This window comes from Bombina bombina, chromosome 7 (genome assembly GCF_027579735.1).
Source record: "Bombina bombina isolate aBomBom1 chromosome 7, aBomBom1.pri, whole genome shotgun sequence".
Taxonomy (NCBI): domain Eukaryota; kingdom Metazoa; phylum Chordata; class Amphibia; order Anura; family Bombinatoridae; genus Bombina; species Bombina bombina.
Window position 1 is genome coordinate 452,815,420 of NC_069505.1, and position 23,071 is coordinate 452,838,490.

The 23,071-nt window shown below is 40.3% G+C and overlaps 1 protein-coding gene across 2 annotated transcripts in view; it reads left to right on the forward strand.

The window, feature by feature from the left end:
- The window catches only part of LOC128666691 (gastrula zinc finger protein XlCGF57.1), a 207,797-nt gene that overhangs the window by 130,348 nt on the left and 54,378 nt on the right, over nucleotides 1-23,071 (forward strand). For both annotated transcript variants that reach the window (XM_053721426.1, XM_053721427.1), the window contains exons 8-9: nucleotides 804-911; nucleotides 3,999-4,112. In XM_053721426.1, the coding sequence (XP_053577401.1) occupies nucleotides 804-911; nucleotides 3,999-4,112 (222 nt within the window). The remainder of the gene's footprint in view (nucleotides 1-803; nucleotides 912-3,998; nucleotides 4,113-23,071) is intronic.

Genomic DNA, 23,071 nt, shown 5'->3' on the forward strand with positions numbered 1-23,071 from the left:
AGGGATACAGGGTACAGGTGAGTGTATGTGTGTGATGTATCTGAGGGATACAGGGCACAGATGAGTGTATATGTGTGATGTAGCTGAGGGATACAGGGTACAGGTGAGTGTATGTGTGTGATGTGTCTGAGGGATACAGAGTACAGGTGAGTGTATGTGTGTGATATGTCTGAGGGATACAGGGTACAGGTGAGTGTATGTGTGTGATGTGTCTGAGGGATACAGGGCACAGGTGAGTGTATATGTGTGATGTAGCTGAGGGATACAGGGTACAAGTGAGTGTATGTGTGTGATATGTCTGAGGGATACAGGGTACAGGTGAGTGTATGTGTGTGATGTGTCTGAGGGATACAGGGTACAGGTGAGTGTATGTGTGTGATATGTCTGAGGGATACACTGTACAAGTCAGTGTATGTGTGTAATGTGTGTGAGGGATACAGGGTACAGGTGAGTGTATGTGTGATGTGTCTGAGGAATACAGCGTACAGGTGAGTGTATGATGTGTGTTGTATCTGAGGGATACAGGGTACAGGTGAGTGTATGTGTGTGATGTGTCTGAGGGATACAGGGTACAGGTGAGTGTATGTGTGTGATGTGTCTGAGGGATACAGGGTACAGGTGAGTGTATGTGTGTGATGTGTCTGAGGGATACAGGGCACAGGTGAGTGTATGTGTGTGATGTGTCTGAGGGATACAGGGTACAGGTGAGTGTATGATGTGTGTTGTATCTGAGGGATACAGGGTACAGGTGGGTGTATGTCTCATGTTAACTATTGAAATGTATTATATGGGTTTTTTTCCAGTTACAATTAAAGTGGAACAAACAGAAGATCTGTGTGCGGTAAAACCCCTTGAAAATCAGGCGCAGGAAATCTATGAAGATACTGACAGGAAACATTCTGAGGATACAAGTAAGTGTGGGATGTTGCGCTCTATACCAAAGGGGCATCATGAAATCTGGGTGTTGTAATTAAGCACTAATGATATTTGATAAAAAATCTCTTCTGCTGCTACAGTGTCGGATGTATTTTATGGAAACCTTATAATGCAGAATCTTCCATAACAGTATCTGTGCCGAACGTGCATCTATGTGTACTTCAGCCATAACCATATCTGTGCCGAATGTGCATTTATGTGTACTTCAGCTATAACCGTATCTGTGCCGTACGTGCATTTATGTGTACTTCAGCCATAACCGTATCTGTGCCGAACGTGCATTTATGTGTACTTCAGCCATAACCGTATCTGTTCCGAACGTGCATTTATGTGAACTTCAGCCATAACAGTATCTGTTCTGAACGTGCATGTCAGGGTTTTTTCCCTGATCTGTTTGCCATGTGCTGCTGGCAGCCATTTTACTCACCTCTCTTCCTGACTCTGGTGCATACTGTGTGATGCTGCTCATTTCCTGCACTTCCTTTTATGGCCAGACTGGTGTACATCTTCCGTGTGAGACAGGATGCAGTCTCAGAATTGTGATGTCATCACTTATTATTTAAAGGGCCTCTGTTCAGTATGCTTTGCCCTTGCGTTGTCTCAGACCTGTTTGTGAGAGCTCCTGTGTATTACCTGGCTGTCTGACGTCCATCCTGGTTCCTGATCCCTGGCTTATTCCTGCTGTTCTCCTTGTTCCTGACTCTGGCTCGTCTGACTATTCGCTTTGGCTCCTGACTCAGCTCGTCTGACTACCAGTTCTGTTTTTTTTTCCTGGCTTGTTATTTGACTTGTGGACTTTTTATTATTTTTTGCTATTAATAAAGGTGTGATTATTTTTGCATATTTATTGTCTCAGTCTGATTCCTGGCACCCTGACAGTGCATTTATGTGTACTTCAGCCATAATAGTATCTGTGCTGAACATGCATTTATGTGTACTTCAACCATAACAGTATATGTGCCGAACGTGTATTTATGTGTACTTCATCCATAACAGTATCTGTGCCGAACGTGTATTTATGTGTACTTCATCCATACCAGTATCTGTGCCGAATGTGCATTTTTGTGTACTTCATCCATAACAGTATCTGTGCCGAATGTGCATTTATGTGTACTTCAGCCATAACACTATCTGTGCTGAACGTGCATTTATGTGTACTTCATCCATAACAGTATCTGTGCCGAACGTGCATCTATGTGTACTTCATCCATAACAGTATCTGTGCCTTACATGCATTTTTGTGTACTTCATCCATAACAGTATCTGTGCCGAATGTGCATTTATGTGTACTTCAGCCATAACACTATCTGTGCTGAACGTGCATTTATGTGTACTTCATCCATAACAGTATCTGTGCCGAACGTGCATTTACGTGTACTTCATCCATAACACTATCTGTGCTGAACGTGCATTTATGTGTACTTCATCCATAACAGTATCTGTGCCGAACGTGCATTTATGTGTACTTCATCCATAACAGTATCTGTGCCATACGTGCATTTATGTGTACTTCATCCATAACAGTATCTGTGCCGAACGTGCATTTATGTGTACTTCATCCATAACAGTATCTGTGCCATACGTGCATTTATGCGTACTTCATCCATAACAGTATCTGTGCCGAACGTGCATTTATGTGTACTTCAGCCATAACAGTATTTGTGCCGTACGTGCATTTATGTGTACTTCATCCATAACAGTATCTGTGCTGAACGTGCATTTATGTGTACTTCATCCATAACAGTATCTGTGCCGTACGTGCATTTATGTGTACTTCATCCATAACAGTATCTGTGCTGAATGTGCATTTATGTGTACTTCATTCATAACAGTATCTGTGCTGAACATGCATTTATGTGTACTTCATCCATAACAGTATCTGTGCCATACGTGCATTTGTGTACTTCATCCATAACAGTATCTGTGCTGAACGTGCATCTATGTGTACTTCAGCCATAACAGTATCTAATGCTGATGCAGATATTCAACAGAGTCTCAGACATATCAGTTACTGATGCACAATGTGCATTTATGTGCGTTTCATAAATTACCCACACTTTAAAGGAAGCTTCTAAAAATAACTTATAATCACAAAGCCACTGTTTATAGGGGAAGACTTGATTACACATCAGGCCCCGGCACTGAACCATGGAGCGCACCACTACTTACTGCCCCCTAAATTGTGTGCACTGTATTCATTTAAACTATCTGCCATATATCGTTTTACTAACATTCTAAACAGGAGCTAACCCAGAATACACTACCCCTGGTCCTGATTAACCCTTTTGCCTGTGGTGCCTAGAAAATGGGTCCTGGAGCTCAGGAGAATGTCCTTGGCTTGCCCCTTTGGTGTGTAGCTGACAGCAGCAGTTCTTGCACTCATATGGCTTACACGTCAGGTACAAGGCTTACTCCGTCTCCCCTGTAACTCTCATGGAGGATAAGGGTTAATTTACTGCTGCCTGTGTGCTGAACAGTCATAGACTCTATCACTGAAAGTTTAATTTGAGTAATCCCTTAACTGCCCATGTTACAGGCAGCAGGGGTTAAATCACTGCTTTGTGGTGGGCTAAGCAATCAAAGAGTTAAAGTACCTCTACAAGTATTGGGGGCCTGCATCTCTATACACAATATCTCAATATGTATTTGTGTTGATTTTAAAACATTTATTATTTTTTTGCATGAAAATGTTAAATTGGAAGTAGAAAATCTATATAAGTAGAGAAAAAATATTTAGTATTAGTGAAAAAAACAAAGCAAAGTCTGATTCTTTGTGCACACAAGCAATAGTAATAATAAGTAATTTGTACTAAATATATTTATTAAAATACTTATAAATAATATCAGATACACAAGATGTAGACATGAGATGTAATTATCTGCTTATGATCAACATACTGTTATATGATTTAACGTCTGTCAGTCTGTAGGGTAATGATATTGATGTGTAGAGTGTGAGCTCTGTGACAACAAGCAGGAAGTAAATAGAAAATAGACATAATGTATAAACATTTGTCATGTTAACTATTTAATGTATCATCTGTTTATTTTGTTTTTTTTAGTTCAAATTAAAGTGGAAGAAACAGAAGATCTGTGTGCGGAGAAACCCCTGGACTTTCAGGAGGAGGATATCTATGTATATAGTGACATAGAAAACCACGAGGATACGGACACAAGTGAGTCTGTGATATGTAATATGTGGTGCTCTGTACCAAAGTGACATCATCATATCCCAGATCTGTGTGCGCTATATAAGCTCTATGCTGTTTAGCAAAAATCTATTCTCCTTGTAGTTTATAGACATAGGTTTTGGAAACTTCAGAATGCTGAACCCAAATGGCTGTAACATTTCCAGGGCCGGTTCTAGACCATAAACACTGTGAGACAGATTACAAGTGGAGCGCTAAATATTACTTTCGCTCCACTGAGTAATACCAGCGCATGCTAATGTATTACAAGTTGACAGCAATGTGAACCGAGCTCCCGTTTGCATTGCTAGTAAGCATTGTGCTCACAAGAGCGCGCTTCAATAGGCTCGTGAGACACAGCATGAAAACTAGCACAGCAAAGGGGGTAAGTCGCACAGCGATGGGCAGCAAAGTGTAAATATATATGTATAAGCAGATACATATATGTTTACTGGGAACACAGAGTTCCCATAGACCGCAATGTAAGGGCACTTTTCAGACCCGCCAACTTTAGCCCCTTAAAACTGCCTATTGCGTTGTTTTTTATTTTAAAGAAATGCTTTTTATTTTCCATAAAAACTATAATGCCCTCTATTTTGAGGGCATTTGGGGCAATTTTAGAAAATGAACCAGAGATCTGATCTCCGTTTCTTTTTCTGACCGCTAATTGCTACCGCAAGCTCACGGTAGCAATAACCAGCCACTTGTAATGGCTGGTTAATTATCGCACGCACACAAATGGGCAATTACCTCTCTCCAAGTCCTCTGTAGAGCAAAAAACTAATATAATGGGACTGATCTCCCGTTTTTTTGGCTGCTGACACCTTTGATAACTTATGTTGAAAAGTTTTTATTCAGGATTTTACATAGACAATAAACAATAATCATACATTCCAACATCTATAGGTCACTTAGTACATAATACATACATTCCAATATCTTATAATGTAACATAAAAATTTCACCTATTCTCTATACCCTTGCAAAAGGTGTTACAGTTATACCATGTATTCTTCACCTGGCCTGGTCCGCCCCCCCCCCCCTCCCCCTAGAAGCTTCATGGTAATGAATATAGGGCTCCCATTGTAACAGAAAGGACTCTCTGTCATCTAGATATTCGGCCGTGGCACTTGCTTTATCAAAGTGATATGATATCTTTTGTTTAATTATTTCAAAACTAGGAGGAGTTCCCTTCCAGAATTGGGCTATACCCAGTCTCACTATCATACAGATCTATCTAACTAGCTTGTTATTGTGCTTAGAGAGTCCTGGGATCGGAAAGTGGAGCAGAGCCTGCTCCATCGTTAGTCCAATTATCTTTTGGAATATCTCACTCACTAGGGCTGAGGTATGATCCCATATCTCCTTAACATATCTACACTCCCACCACATATGTGGGTACGTTCCTAGTGATCCGCACCCTCTGTAGCAAAGTTTGGACAGTGGGTCCCCCCTGCCTCCTGATCTATTTGGGAATAAGTACCATCTGAAAGCAACCTTGATAAAGTTTTCTTTGAGTGCCGCGTTCTGTGAGAAAGATAACCCACCTGCAAGATTTTCTGTCCAAGTTTTAATGGACCAAGTTTTTCCTGTACCCTGTTCCCATTTTAGCATGATGGGGGGTTTACTCTCTTGAGGAGGACTATTGAATATAGAGTATAAGGTGGATATACCCCCTCTAATGTGGTGGTCAGCTAAGCATAGCTTTTCTAGTGTGGTGCTTATAGGCGCCTTTTCGCCCCCCATGACCTGTTGTGCTCTGGATTTTAATTGTAGGTAATGGTACCATATGTTTCTATCCTCGCTATCAAAAGCTTGATATTGTTCAAACGTCATCAGTCTGTCCTCTTTATATATGTCTGCTATTCTATAGAGTCCTTTATTGGCCCATTTCTGCTGTGTGCCTTTGTCAATGTTGGAGGACTGGGTTATCAGGGGTGTAATCTTCGACCGTTTATTGAGTAAGGGAAATTTGGAGTTTAATGTTTTCCATATGTGTATAGTGTGATGGATTGCAATAAATTTGCATTTTTTATGGGTGGTAACCACATCAGGCGTCCATAATAAGGTAGATAGAGGTATGGTTCCCATAATGCTAGATTCAATTTGTACCCATTGTGAGATATTGTGGGGTTGAAACCATTGCAAGGTTTGGGCAATATGAGCCGAATAGTAATAAGGAATTAGGTTTGGTACACCCACCCCTCCTTCCTTTCTAGCAGAGCACATACGTTTTTTATTGATCCTAGCTCTCTTTCCCTGCCATACAAACTTGAGAATGTCATTTTGGAGTTTATGTAAATCTGTCAGTGGGAGCGTAATAGGTAAGGAACGAAACAAATATAACAGTTTGGGCAACAAGGACATTTTAGTAGATATGATTCTACCATATAAGGATATTTTGAGTTTCATCCATTTTGCTATTAGGGCTCTAATATTTTTAAACATGGGTATGTAGTTTATCTGACGCAGGGAGTGTATATTATTAGATAGGTTAATCCCTAAATATTTGATAGATTTCTTGGGCCAGTTAAACGAGAAGTTTAATTCCATTAATTTTTTAGTATGATGTGGCAATTTAACTCCAATGGCCTCGCACTTCTCTTCGTTAATTTTATAGCCTGATAGTGATCTGAATTGTTGTATTATTTTTAGTGATGCACCGAAATGGAAATTCTGGACCGAAACGAATCCGAAAATCCGGGATGCACTTGGCCGAAAACCGAAACTGATACCGAAAATGTATTGTTTCAAATTATTTTTTTTTGTTTTCTTTTGCATAATTAGAGCCAATAAAAAAAGCCCACACTTTTATTGAAAGTAACACACTAAAATTGGACAAAAATATCTTAAAACAATAATATGCTACACTATAATTTTACCAAGAAAAAAAAAAAAAAACAGGCAAAAAATGCCAAAATGTTTCTGCGACCAAAAAATTTGGTGCATCCCTACTTAAAACAATTATAAATATCAATATACTGTATTATTCTTAATTTAGTTCTATGTAACAGAATCATATTTAACAGTTTTTTGTTACCAATTATCCAAATAAAGTATAGTCCTAGAAAACTCATTATATGCAGAACAGTAAGTCAGGTAATAAACTTAAACAGCAGCTCTAGGCTAGCATCAGATTTGAAACATGCTATACAATAATTTTACCGAAAATAACAGGCAAAAAAAACGAAAAACGAAATAGCCAAAAATGCAATTTTCGGCCGAAACTTTCTGCGGCCGAAATTTCGGTGCATCCCTAATTATTTTATATACTGGAGGGAGGGAGAGTAACGGTTTGGTTAGCGTCAGGATAATGTCGTCTGCAAATAGGGATATCTTGTGTTCTGTCTGACCTACTGTAATTCCCGAAATGTCTTGGTTGTCTCTAATTTTAATGGCGAGCGGTTCTATGCTTAGGGAGAATAAGAGCGGGGAAAGTGGGCTTCCCTGCCGGGTGCCATTGTTAACAGATATTGGTCTGGATCGATAACCTGATAGTCTAACATAAGCTGTAGGGAATGAGTATATGGATTTGATAGCGTCAAAAAACGACCCTGTAATACCAACCTTCTCTAATACCGCAAACATGAAGTCCCAGTTGATTCTGAGAAGGCGTTCCCCGAACCGTGGCTAAATTAATTAAATCTATAATTTTTCTAGTGTTGTCTGGGGCCTCCCTCTGTGAGATAAACCCTACTTGATCTGGATGGATTAGTTTAGTGAGGAGGGGATTAAGACGATTTGCTAAAATTCACCTTTGATAACTTAGTTTCTTCTATAATAATTATTTCACTAGTACACCAGTAAAATCTCTCTTTAGCAGCATATTAATGTGTTTACATTTATTTCATACAAATGGTGAGAGTTAACAATTCATTTCTCCTGGGAATTACTCTTCTCTACCACTAGGAGGAGGCAAAATACATACATAGAGAAATGCACTCACAGGAACGAACATCCAGCTCAATACCATTGTTAGCCTGTTCTATGGCGATTTACCATCTGGGTGCAACTTCTTTTAGCCCAGCAATGCTTTTCACAGAGTAAAACTTTCCTGTAGTATATCAGTCTGATCCCGCCTATTACGGTCAGTCCAGCACCGAAATACCAGGCAATTCTTCTCTGAACAAGGAACACAGCAACCCCAGACGATCATTTTGGCCTTCATTGGGCCTCGTCAGTGAGGTGTAGCCACATTCCTCTAAGCACACTGAGTAAGGAGTCCACGTCTGGTTGCCCCTTTTTCCCTTAGGGAGACTAAATACATACATAGAGAAATGCACTCACAGGAACGAACATCCAGCTCAATACCATTGTTAGCCTGTTCTATGGCGATTTACCACCTGGGTGCAACTTCTTTTAGCCCAGCAATGCTTTTCACAGAGTAAAACTTTCCTGTAGTATATCAGTCTGATCCCGCCTATTACGGTCAGTCCAGCACCGAAATACCAGGCAATTCTTCTCTGAACAAGGAACATAGCAACCCCAGACGATCGTTTCGGCCTTCATTGGGCCTCGTCAGTGAGGTGTAGCCACATTCCTCTAAGCACACTGAGCAAGGAGTCCACGTCTGGTTGCCCCTTTTTTCCCTTAGGGAGACTAAATACATACATAGAGAAATGCACTCACAGGAACGAACATCCAGCTCAATACCATTGTTAGCCTGTTCTATGGCGATTTACCACCTGGGTGCAACTTCTTTTAGCCCAGCAATGCTTTTCACAGAGTAAAACTTTCCTGTAGTATATCAGTCTGATCCCGCCTATTACAGTCAGTCCAGCACCGAAATACCAGGCAATTCTTCTCTGAACAAGGAACACAGCAACCCCAGACGATCGTTTCGGCCTTCATTGGGCCTCGTCAGTGAGATGTAGCCACATTCCTCTAAGCACACTGAGCAAGGAGTCAACGTCTGGTTGCCCCTTTTCTTTCATGTAATTAGCAAGAGTCCATGAGCTAGTGACGTATGGGATATACATTCCTACCAGGAGGGGCAAAGTTTCCCAAACCTTAAAATGCCTATAAATACACCCCTCACCACACCCACAATTCAGTTTTTACAAACTTTGCCTCCCATGGAGGTGGTGAAGTAAGTTTGTGCTAGATTCTACATTGATATGCGCTTTGCAGCAGGCTGGAGCCCGGTTTTCCTCTCAGAGTGCAGTGAATGTCAGAGGGATGTGAAGAGAGTATTGCCTATTTGAATTCAATGGTCTTCCTCTAGGGGATCTATTTCATTGGTTCTCTGTTATCGGTCGTAGAGATTCATCTCTTACCTCCCTTTTCAGATCGACGATATACTCTTATATACCATTACCTCTACTGATTCTCGTTTCAGTACTGGTTTGGCTGTCTACTATATGTAGATGAGTGTCTTAGGGTTAGTAAGTCTTATTTTTTATGACACTCTAAGCTATGGTTGGGCACTTTATATGTAAAGTTCTAAATATATGTGTTTAAACTTATATTTGCCATGATTCAGGATAATCAGTATTCCTTCATTCAGACTGTCAGTTTCATTATTTGGGATAATGCATATGAATAAATAATTTTTTCTTACCTTAAAAATTTTCAATTGACTTTTTTCCCTGCGGGCTGTTAGGCTCGCGGGGGCAGAAAATGCTTCAATTTATTGCGTCATTTTTTGGCGCGAACTTTTTTGGCGCAAAATTTTGTCATTTCCGGCGCCGTAGTTGTCGCCGGAAGTTTGTTCGTTGTTACGTCATTTTTTGACACGTGTGCTCAGACTTTTTTTTGTGCCAAAAAATGTAGGCGTGGTTTTTGGCGTCAGACGATGTGGCGTCATACTTGGTGCCAAAAAATATGGTCGTTGTACTTGGCGCCAATAATGTGGGCGTCATACTTGGCGCCAAAAATGTGGGCGTCATTTTTGTTTCACTTTTTCTCACATTATTTAAGTCTCACTTTTTTGTTGCTTCTGGTTGCTAGAGGCTTGTTTGTTTTGCATTTTTTCCCATTCCTGAAACTGTCATTTAAGGAATTTGATAATTTTGCTTTATATGTCGTTTTTTTCTATTAAATATTGCAAGATTTTCCATATACTGTTCCTGGTTCAAAACATGCTGAGGGATTCCTGTTGACTGAGAAGTCCTACCAAAGCTAAGTTCATTTATTTTAAATGTTATGAATGTTTATCTTTAGCTATGGTTTATAATAAGTTATCATGATAAACTTTTACATGCAGAATCCATTAGTATTTATGCTTTATATATTGCTATTCTTTTTACATCTTATGTACAAGATATACTTAGAAATTTATAAGAATTTTTTTCTGATTCTATTTTAAAGGCTTTGTCTGACATCCCGCCTTATAATAAATTTTTAGGTCTTTTTCAAACTTCTTTTTTAGTTGATGAAGTTTCAAATGACCAACAACATAATGAATTATCCTTCTCTGATGGTGTTTTTTCTCATTCAGAATTTATTCTTCATCAGATATTGACATTAGCAAATCTACTTTTTTATTTTTAATAAAGTACATTTGTTCTTTGTTCAAAAGGTGTTGATTATTTTGGATATTGAAGTATCTAGTTCTTTTGATTTTAAAGACTAGCTAACATTTTAATTCTGCTTATTTATCTTCTGTGGTTTCTTCAGAAGTTTTTTTCCAGTTCCTGATACTAGGGAATGGAATAGGCAGTTAGTTTTCAGTTTTGAGGAAAGATTCCCCAAATTAATGGGGCTATCTCTACTTCTACTAAATATACTATTATTCTTATAGCAAATAGTATTTATTTTTTTCCTTCAGATGGTCGTATCTTATTTAAGGAAAATTGTTTTCGGGTACTTTTCTTAGACCTGTAATTTATTTGGCTGATGTTGTAATTGCTTCATCTTTCTGGTTGGATACTTTAAGATCAAGTATCGGATTATGATTTGTTTAGCATTGTTAAAAGGACAAAATCTACTACTCATTTGAAGTTCAGACTAAGTGCTATTGCATTGTCTTGTTTTCTTGCATTTGTTGATTGTGCAAGTTCAGTGTGTTGACTGGTCCTTTAACTTAATTAATATGCTAATAATTTCATTTGTGTTGTCATTTTATTAAATATTTTCGCAAATGAGGTTTAATCTATGTCTTTAGCTATTTTAGCTAGAAGAACTTTGTGATTTCAATCTTGAAATGCTAATTTGATTTCTAAAATCCATATTTCTTTTTTTCCAAGACAATCAATTATTTAGTTCATAATTGGATTCAATTCTTTAACTGTTACTATGGGCTTCAAGATTGAGTTCTAAGACTAAAACTTTAAGCTTATATTAGTTTTCTGTTCTTACTAAGGAATGGAGTCCTGAATTCTTCCCCAAGTAACATGTTTATAATTGGAAGTTTTTTTCTTCATTCAATTAAGCCTTTTAAAAGTCAGCTCCCCAAATTTGCATGTAGGTGCGGTTCTTATTCCAGCTTGGCTGGTAGGGGGCAGGTTAAGACTTTTTTGGAATTTGTTTGGTTCTATTCGGTCCAAACTTCTTAGACTTTGGGTACAGAATAGGATTCAGAGTAAAACCATCTGTGAGAAGTCTTTTTTCTCTATCATATTCCAGCTATTTCAGTAAGACTAACACTTTCCTGAAGTGTGTTTCAGACCTATATGTTTTGGGTACTGGTGAGCGCGGCTGGTCAACCGTTGGGGCTCAGGCGCTGCTCAGACCTGGAGTCTTCTGGGGTATTTATTCCAGTTTCTTTTCTAGGAACTGGGTTTTGGGGTTTTATTCAAGACTATTCATTGTTCCAAAGATAGAAAATCTTTTTGAATTGTCATATAAATGTACCATCTTTTAGAATGGTGTTTATATGGTCTTGTCTGCCTTTTTTGGTCAGTGATGGCATTTTTGTTTACATTAGATACAATAGATGCATATCTTCATTTTCTGTTTTCTTTCAGATTATTTTTATTTTCTGAGATTCTCTTTTTTTGACAAGCATTACCAATTTGTTGCTTTTCCTTCTGGTCTAGCGACAGCTCTAAGAATCTTTTCAAGGTTCTCAGTATTCCTTATTTGGACGGTATTGTGGTACTGGCTCAGTCTTTTCATTCTGTGGAATCTCATACGATTCACTTTGTTGTTTCTTCAAGACATGGTTAGAGGATCTTTTTATCAAAAGCTCCTTGATTCCTCACACATGGGTCACCTTTTTTAGGTTTCCAGATAAATTGTGTCAATGTTTTTGTCTCTGAACAGACAAGTGACAAGTTTATTGGGTTCCGTTTGTCGGAACTTTCAGTCTCTATTATTTCCTTCAAGTTGCTATATTTGCATGGAAGTTTTAGGTTTCATGGCTGCAGCATTGGATTCGATTCCCGTTGCTCATTTAGGAAACCTTTTCAGTTTCTTATGCTGAATAATGGTGCAGGGATTCTAGGATATCACTTTTTATATTTTTGAATCCTAATGTTTAAATATCTTTGATTCGGTGGTTAAGATCACCATCATTTAGTTCTACAGGTCTCTTCGGTTCTTTCAACCTGGACCAGGATCTCTACAGATGCGAGTCTTTTAGGTTGGGAGGCTGTCTGAGGATCTCTGTCAGCACAAGGGGTTTGGAAATCTCAGGAGGCGAGATTACCATTTCATATTTTTGGAACTCCGTGCATTCAGAGTTCTTTAGTTTGGTTTCTTTTTGAAGAAGAGACGTTTATTGTGTTTTCAGACAGACAACGTCACAACTGTGGCGTATGTCTATCATCAGGGTGGGACTATCAGTTCTTAAGCTGTGACAGAAGTATCTCGGATATTTGCTTCAGCTAAATTCAGCTCCTATCTAATTTTTGTGGTCTTTTTCCCAGGTATAGACAATTGGGAAGCGGATTATCTCTGTTAATCAAGCTTTACATCAGGGAGAATGGTCTTTTTACCCAGATATATTTTTCAATTTTTCAGATGTGAGGGCTTCCAGAAATAGATCTGTTGGCATCTCATCTTAACAAGGAACTTCCCAGGGGCCTATTCAGGTCAGGGGATCCTCGGGCGGAAGTAGTGTATGCATTTCAATCCGCCTATATTTTTTCATCTCTGGTTCTTCTTTTAAGAGTGATTTTCAAAATCATCAGAGAGCAATCTTTGGTGTGGCTGGTGGCTCTAGCATGGCCACACAGGTTTTGGTATATGGTTCTTGTTCGGATGTTCAGTTGGCAATCTTGGTTATTTCCATTAAGGCCAGACCTTATATCTTAACATTCGTTTTTTTCATCGGGAATTCAAATTTTTAATTTGATGGTATGAAAATTTATTGCTTAGTACTTAGTCATAGAAGTTTCTCTGACTCAGTAATTAATACTATGTTGCAGGCTCGTAAATCTGTGTCTAGTAGGATTTATTATCGAGTTTGGAAGATTTACATCTCATGATGCTCTTCTTATGGATTCTCTTGGTATTCTTTTAGAATTCCTAGGATTTTTTAGTTTCTTTATAAGGTTTTTGTCTGCAAGTTCCTTGAAAGGACAAATATCTGCTTTTCCTGTGCTGTTTCACAGTAAGAATTGCTAAATCTTTCTGATATTCATTGTTTTGTTCAGGCTTTGGTTCGTATCAAGCCTGTCATTAAGCCAATTTCTCCTCTTTGGAGACTTAATTTGATTCTGAAGGCTTTACAGGCTCTTCTGTTTGAGCATATGCTTTCTTTGGACATTTATTACTTTCATGGAAAGTATTGTTCTTTTTAGACATCTCTTCAGCTAGAACAGTTTTTGAATTATCTGTTCTTTCTTGTGAATCTCCTTGTTCTGATTTTTCATCAGGATAAGGCGGTTTTTGCTGTCCTCATTTCAATTTTCTCCTAAAGTTGTGAATTCTAACAACATTAGTGGAGGATTTATTGTCTTTTCATTGTGTCCTAATCCTAAGAATTCTTTGGTAAGATTCTTACATTCTTTGGATGTGTTAAGAGTTTTGAAATATTATGTTGAAGCTATTCAGATTTCAGACAGACTTCTAGTCTATTTGTTATCTTTTCTGGTTTTAGGAAAGGTCAGAAGGCTTCTGCCATTTCTTGGCATCTTGGTTAAAGCTTTTGATGCATCATGCTTATTGGAGTCGGGTTAATCCCCGCCTCAGAGGATTACGGCTCATTCTACTAGGTCAGTTTCTACTTCCTGGGCTTTTAAGAATGAAGCTTCTGTTGATCAGATTTGCAAAGCAACGACTTGGTCTTCTTTGCATACTTTTACTAAATTCTACCATTTTGATGTTTTCTCTTCTTTAGAAGCAGTTTTTGGTAGAATAGTACTTCAGGCAGCTGTTTCAGTGTGAAACTTCTGCTTATAATTTCAGTTTTTTTCATTATAAAAATTGAAACCTTTGATTTGGGTTGTGGATTAATTTTTCAGCGGAATTGGCTGTCTTTATTTTATCCCTCCCTCTCTAGTGACTCTTGCGTGGAAGTTCCACATCTTGGGTATCTGCTATCCCATACGTCACTAGCTCATGGACTCTTGCTAATTACATGAAAGAAAACATAATTTATGTAAGAACTTACCTGATAAATTAATTTCTTTCATATTAGCAAGAGTCCATGAGGCCCACCCTTTTTGTGGTGGTTATGATTTTTTTGTATAAAGCACAATTATTCCAATTCCTTATTTTTGATGCTTTCGCTCCTTCTTATCACCCCACTTCTTGGCTATTCATTAAACTGAATTGTGGGTGTGGTGAGGGGTGTATTTATAGGCATTTTAAGGTTTGGGAAACTTTGCCCCTCCTGGTAGGAATGTATATCCCATACGTCACTAGCTCATGGACTCTTGCTAATATGAAAGAAATGAATTTATCAGGTAAGCTCTTACATAAATTATGTTTTTCCCTTAGGGAGACTAAATGCATACATAGAGAAATGCACTCACAGGAACGAACATCCAGCTCAATACCATTGTTAGCCTGTTCTATGGCGATTTACCACCTGGGTGCAACTTCTTTTAGCCCAGCAATGCTTTTCACAGAGTAAAACTTTCCTGTAGTATATCAGTCTGATCCCGCCTATTACGGTCAGTCCAGCACCGAAATACCAGGCAATTCTTCTCTGAACAAGGAACACAGCAACCCCAGACGATCGTTTCGGCCTTCATTGGGCCTCGTCAGTGAGGTGTAGCCACATTCCTCTAAGCACACTGAGCAAGGAGTCCAAGTCTGGTTGCCCCTTTTTCCCTTAGGGAGACTAAATACATACATAGAGAAATGCACTCACAGGAACGAACATCCAGCTCAATACCATTGTTAGCCTGTTCTATGGCGATTTACCACCTGGGTGCAACTTCTTTTAGCCCTGCAATGCTTTTCACAGAGTAAAACTTTCCTGTAGTATATCAGTCTGATCCCGCCTATTACGGTCAGTCCAGCACCGAAATACCAGGCAATTCTTCTCTGAACAAGGAACACAGCAACCCCAGACGATCGTTTCGGCCTTCATTGGGCCTCGTCAGTGAGGTGTAGCCACATTCCTCTAGGCACACTGAGCAAGGAGTCCACGTCTGGTTGCCCCTTTTTCCCTTAGGGAGACTAAATACATACATAGAGAAATGCACTTACAGGAACGAACATCCAGCTCAATACCATTGTTAGCCTGTTCTATGGCGATTTACCACCTGGGTGCAACTTCTTTTAGCCCAGCAATGCTTTTCACAGAGTAAAACTTTCCTGTAGTATATCAGTCTGATCCCGCCTATTACGGTCAGTCCAGCACCAAAATACCAGGCAATTCTTCTCTGAACAAGGAACACGGCAACCCCAGACGATCGTATCGGCCTTCATTGGGCCTCGTCAGTGAGGTGTAGCCACATTCCTCTAAGCACACTGAGCAAGGAGTCCACGTCTGGTTGCCCCTTTTTCCCTTAGGGAGACTAAATACATACATAGAGAAATGCACTCACAGGAACGAACATCCAGCTCAATACCATTGTTAGCCTGTTCTATGGCGATTTACCACCTGGGTGCAACTTCTTTTAGCCCAGCAATGCTTTTCACAGAGTAAAACTTTCCTGTAGTATATCAGTCTGATCCCGCCTATTACGGTCAGTCCAGCACCGAAATACCAGGCAATTCTTCTCTGAACAAGGAACACAGCAACCCCAGACGATCGTTTCGGCCTTCATTGGGCCTCGTCAGTGAGGTGTAGCCACATTCCTCTAAGCACACTGAGCAAGGAGTCCACGTCTGGTTGCCCCTTTCTCCTACATTGGTGTATCCGGTCCACGGCTTCATCCTTACTTGTGGGATATTCTCTTCCCCTACAGGAAGGGGCAAAGAGAGCACACAGCAGAGCTGTCCATATAGCTCCCCTCAGGCTCCGCCCCCCCAGTCATTCTCTTTGCTGCTCTGAACAAGTAGCATCTCCACGGGGGTGGTAAAGAGTATGTGGTGTTAGTTGTAGTTTTTTATTTCTTCTATCAAGAGTTTGTTATTTTAAAATAGTGCCGGTTTTTACTATTTACTCTACAGCAGAAAGTGATGAAGATTTCTGTTGAGAGGAGTATGATTTTAGCACCAGTAACTAAAATCCATTGCTGTTCCCACGCAGGACTGTTAACCAGAGAACATCAGTTGGGGGGAACAGTTTGCAGGCTTATCTGCTTCAGGTATGATCAGTCATGTTTCTAACAAGACCATGTAATGCTAGAAGACTGTCAGAAATTCCCTCTGGGATTGCTAAGCCATTTTTTTTTTTCTAATAGACTCTGTATAAAATGATGGCTTATATTTAGGGCTCTATGCTGGTTGACACTATTGTGGGCTTTAAAATCGATTTCTTTCTAGCATGTTTTTCACTATAAATAAGGTGTTTTTTCAGACTTTAAAACACTTTTGGGGTTTAATTTCGGCCTGGCACTTATTTGGACACCTAAATCTAGTCAGAAAGGCCCCTCCACTCTAGAATGAAGAGGGAGGAGGCCTCATCTTTAGGGGGGAAAGGGCCATGCCCTTCCACAGGATAGACCTTTCAAAGTTAAAAATAAGTCTAATTTTCGTTCCTTTCGCAATTTCAGGAACGGACCGGCTTCTACCTCTATAGCCACTAGGCAAGAGGGTAACGCACCCCAGCCCAAACCAGCATGGAAACCATTGCAAGGCTGGAACAAGGGTAAACAGGCCAAAAAACCTGCTGCTGCTACCAAGACAGCATGAAGGGGTAGCCCCCGATCCGGGACCGGATCTAGTAGGGGGCAGATTTTCTCTCTTTGCTCAGGCCTGGGCAAGAGATGTTCCGGACCCCTGGGCACTAGAAATTGTCTCTCAGGGGTATCTTCTAGAATTCAAGGACCTTCCTCCAAGGGGAAGGTTCCACTTGTCTCGCTTATCTTTAGACCAGATAGAGAGACAGGCATTCTTACATTGCATAGAGTACCTTTTAAAAATGGGAGTGATAAACCCAGTTCCAACAGCAGGACAAGGACTGGGATTTTACTCAAACCTGTTTGAAGTTCCCAAAAAGGAAGGAACTTTCAGGCCAATTCTGGATTTAAAGATCCTAGACCAATTCCTCAGAGTTCCATCATTCCAAATGGAAACCATTCGGATTACCAGTTCGTGGCTCTTCCCTTCGGATTGGCCACTGCTCCGAGAATTTTCACAAAGGTGCTAGGGTCCCTTCTAGCGGTGCTAAGGCCAAGGGGCATTGCAGTAGCACCTTAACTAGATGACATTTAATACAGGCGTCGTCTTTTCACAAAGCAAGGGCTCATACGGACATTGTTCTAGCCTTTCTAAGGTCTCACGGGTGGAAGGTGAACATAGAAAAAAGTTCTCTGTCCCCGTTCACAAGGGTTCCCTTCCTGGGAACAATAATAGACTCGGTAGAAATGAAAATCTTTCTGACAGAGGTCAGGAAACTAAAACTTTTGAACACTTGTCGAGTTCTTCAATCCATTCCTCAACCCTCCATAGCTCAGTGCATGGAGGTAACAGGACTAATGGTTGCGGCAATGGACGTGGTTCCTTTTGCTCGAATTCATTTAAGACCATTGCAACTGTGCATGCTCAAACAATGAAATGGGGATTATGCAGATTTTTCTCCCCAGATTCAGATGGACCAGCAAACCAGAGACTCACTCCTCTGGTGGTTGTCTCAGGATCACCTGTCTCAGGGAATGAGTTTCCGAAGACCGAAGTGGATCATTGTCACGACCGACGCCAGCCTCTTAGGCTGGGGCGCGGTCTGGAAGTCCCTGAAGGTTCAGGGTCTATGGTCTCGGGAAGCATTTCTTCTCCCGATAAACATTTTGGAATTGAGAGCGATATTCAATGCGCTCCAGGCATGGCCTCAACTAGCGGAGGCCAAATTCATCAGTTTTCAGTCGGACAACTTGACGACTGTTGCGTACATCAATCATCAGGGGGGAACAAGGAGTTCCCTGGCGATGAGGGAGGTATCCAAGATCATCAAATGGGCAGAGGATCACTCCTGCCATCTATCAGCAATTCACATCCCAGGAGTGGACAACTGGGAAGCGGATTATCTGAGTCTTCAGACTTTCCATCCGGGGGAGTGGGAACTCCACCCGGAGGTTTTTTGCTCAGCTGACCCAGCTATGGGGCATTACAGATCTGGATCTGATGGCGTCACGTCATAACTTCAAAGCTACACGTTACGGGTCCAGTTCCAGGGATCCCAAGGCGACATTGGTAGATACCTTAGTAGCGCCTTGGTCGTTCAATCTAGCTTATGTCTTTCCACCGTTTCCCCTTCTCCCCCGGCTAGTAGCCAGGATCAAGCAGGAGAAGGCTTCGGTAATTCTAATAGCTCCTGCGTGGCCACGCAGGACTTGGTATGCAGACCTGGTGAATATGTCACCAGGAAAATTTACCATAAGATATGGCGTAAATATCTTTGCTGGTGCGAATCCAAGGGTTACTCATGGAGTAAGATTAGGATTCCAAGCATACTATCTTTTCTCCAAGAAGGATTGGAGAAAGGTCTGTCAGCTAGTTCTTTTAAGGGACAGATATCTGCTCTGTCTGTTTGGTTACACAAGCGTCTGGCAGCCATGCCAGATATTCAGGGTTTGTACAGGCTTTAGTCAGAATCAAGCCTGTCTATAGACCTGTGGCTCCTCCATGGAGTCTAAATTTAGTTCTTTCAGTTCTTCAAGGGGTTCCGTTTGAACCTCTACATTCCATAGATATTAAGTTACTATCTTGGAAAGTTTTGTTTTTTTGTAGCTATTTCTTCTGCGAGAAGAGTTTCTGAATTGTCTGCTTTGCAGTGTAATTCACCCTATCTGGTGTTTCATACAGATAAGGTCGTTTTACGTACCAAACCTAGTTTTTTTCCAAAAGTGGTTTCCAATAAGAATATCAACCAGGAAATAGTTGTTCCTTCTCTGTGTCCTAATCCAGTTTCTAACAAGGAACGTCTGTTACACCATCTTGATGGGGTTCGTGCTTTAAAGTTTTATCTAAAAGCAACTAAAGACTTCAGACAAACATCGTCCTTGTTTGTCGTCCATTCTGGCAAGAGGAGAAGTCAAAAGGCGACTGCGACCTCTCTGTCTTTCTTGCTGAAAAGCATCATCCGGTTGGCTTATGAGACTGCTGGAAGGCAGCCTCCTGAACGAATTACAGCTCACTCTACTAGAGCTGTGGCTTCCACATGGGCTTCCAAGAATGAGGCTTCTGTTGAACAGATTTGTAAGGCAGCGACTTGGTCTTCACTGCATACGTTTGCCAAATTTTACAAATTCATTACTTTTGCTTCTTCAGAGGCTATTTTTGGGAGAAAGGTTTTGCAAGCAGTGGTGCCTTCTGTTTAGGTTACCTGACTTTTTCCCTCCCTTCATCCGTGTCCTAAAGCTTTGGTATTGGTTCCCACAAGTAAGGATGAAGCCGTGGACCGGATACACCAATGTAGGAGAAAACAGAATTTATGTTTACCTGATAAATTTCTTTCTCCTACGGTGTATCCGGTCCACGGCCTGCCCTGGCATTTTGGTCAGGTTTAAATTTATTTTTTGTAAACTACAGTCACCACTGCACCTTATGGTTCTCCTTTTTCTCCTAACCGTCGGTCGAATGACTGGGGGGGGCGGAGCCTGAGGGGAGCTATATGGACAGCTCTGCTGTGTGCTCTCTTTGCCACTTCCTGTAGGGGAAGAGAATATCCCACAAGTAAGGATGAAGCCGTGGACCGGATACACCGTAGGAGAAAGAAATTTATCAGGTAAACATAAATTCTGTTTTTTCCCTTAGGGAGACTAAATACATACATAGAGAAATGCACTCACAGGAACGAACATCCAGCTCAATACCATTGTTAGCCTGTTCTATGGCGATTTACCACCTGGGTGCAACTTCTTTTAGCCCAGCAATGCTTTTCACAGAGTAAAACTTTCCTGTAGTATATCAGTCTGATCCCGCCTATTACGGTCAGTCCAGCACCGAAATACCAGGCAATTCTTCTCTAAAGGAGGAGGCAAAGATTTCCAAACCCCAAGAGCTCTATAAAACCCCTCTCACCTCACACATACCTCAGTCTTTACTTTGCCTCAGTTGGAGGTGGTTGAGTACAGTGCTTGTCAGAGGGATGTATATGGGGTATGGTTTGTGCTTCTTTTTTCACCTAATTGGAAATGTTATAAACCCTCTATAATCGTTCGCAGAAATTTGTTTGTTGCCTCCCTTTATGGATCTACAATATAGTCCTATTCCTTCACCTCTGCTGATAAGCTTCAGTACTGGTTTTGTTGTCTGCTGCTTGTTTGCTAGTGTCTATTGGTAAGTATAATTTTAATAACATCTAGACACTCATATAGCTATCTTTTGAGCCCTTTTTAAGTTATTTATATGTTTGCTAATACATATGGCCCTGGGACAGATCCTTTTTCACTACTCCTTTACTGTTTTGCGCATTGGCTTTTTTTGGCGCACTTAGTTTGTATTTTGCGCCTCAGCCTCTAGATTTACAAGCGTCAGGTTTAAGCTTGTCGGGTTAGCACACATCCCTTTAGTCATTCTGTAATTTATTCGCACGTCGGCTGGTTTATACATGTCGGGTTAGTGCACATTAGTTCTCTATTATGTGCCCGTCAGGTTTTGTTGCACAAAAGTCCTTTCTGTTAGTTTTTTCACGCACGCTGATGAATGTTATCTCTCCTCGGATTTAATGTTAATGTCTCCTGCTTTGTTTTGCCGTTCGACTTTGCTTGCATTGTACCTGTGAGTCTATTTTAAAAATTACTTAGGAAGGGTAAGGGGGTTTCCATTCATCAAGACCTTTTTTTTTAAACAAGCTAAAAAGGTCAGTTCAGATTTTACCTTCTACCAGTGCTATGTGTATAAAAAAAAGGGAAAACGGCACACCTCAAGCAGGGGCACAGAGTCACAAACTTGCCAAGTCTTCACCAGTGTTATTCAATCATGCAGAATCCAAATCCAAACGGCAAATACAACGTTTCAAGCCTGCAATAGGCCCTTAGTCATGTATCTTTAATTACATACAGGTTAGTAGCTTTTATACCCTCACCTGTTGTATAAATATCACAAGCTGTATCATAGTGACATCTTGTGGCCAAATTCGGTACAAGACCATATTCATCTTTGAAATTCACTTATTGATATAGGTTGTTCGTAGGTACAAGTAATACTAAAATAATAGATATAAAAACCTGTATATACAATTAGAGAGGAGCACATTACACAACATGGTATATTTAGCTATAGAAACAGTGTCCAATCATAATCTCTATTTAAACCCTTGGGAATCAGTGTTTCAGGGTTTTTTATATCAAGAACTTTTCCCTTACTTTTAGCAGATGTTCCCTATCACCTCTCCTCCTGGGTTTAGCTACATGTTTGATAAAGAGACCTGTATGAAAATCAGGGAGAGGATAACAGAACATAAGTCTAATATTAAAAGAAATTATAAAGAAGCGCCTGTTTTCTCTCACTTCCTCTCCATGGGACATAACCTCAGCCAGTTTCGATTCCAGATTATCGAACATGTAGTTTAAATAGAGATTATGATTGGACACTGTTTCTATAGCTAGATATACCATGCTGTGCTCCTATTTTTAATTGTATATACAGGTTTATATATCTATTATTTTAGTATTACTTGTACCTATGAACAACCTAAATCAATAAGTGAATAGAAAAGATGAATAAGGTGTTGTATCGAATTTGGCCACAAGATGTCACTATGATACAGCTTGTGATTTTTATACAACAGGTGAGGGTATAAAAGCTACGAACCTGTATGTAATTAAAGATTCATGACTAAGGGCCTATTGTAGGCTTGAAACTTTGTATTTTCTGTTTGGACCCAACAAATTAAAAAATAAAGGTCTTTTAAAAGATTTGGCGTCTGCATAATTGAATAACACCAGTACTATGTGCCATGAGACCAGGGATACTGTTTTGTCTTCAGATGGTGAAGTTTACTCTGGGAATGAGGATTCCTCATCTGATGTTGAACCTGATATTTCCTCTTTCTTTCCTAAGATATGGTGAGTCCACAGAGTCCTCAATTTCTGTTGGGAATATCACTCCTGGTCAGCAGGAGGAGGCAAAGAGCACCACAGCAAAGCTGTTAAGTATCACGCCCCTTCCCACAATCCCCAGTCATTCTCTTTGACTTCAGTGCTAGGAGGAGGTGAAGTTAGTCTGTTGATGATTTTTCTTCAATCAAGATTTTATTATTTTGAAAGCCAGAGTAGGTTTGCTCTGATCTTTCCTGACAAATATGGGTCTAGCTGTACTCCACGTTAGTCTCTTCAGTAGCACTGTGGTAGCTTTCAAGCAGTTAGGAACTTGTGGTGTGGGCCTCACTGCGTTTTCCTAACAGATTGCTGCCCTTACATTAAAAGCCAGAGTAGGTTTACTCTGTCCTTTCTTGTATTCACAGGTCTCTGTGAGGAGTGGCTTCCTCTCATACCGGGTAAGCTGTCCTCTTGCCGGACAGCCTGAGGTGCAGGTAAGTGCCATTTTGTTGTTTTATATAG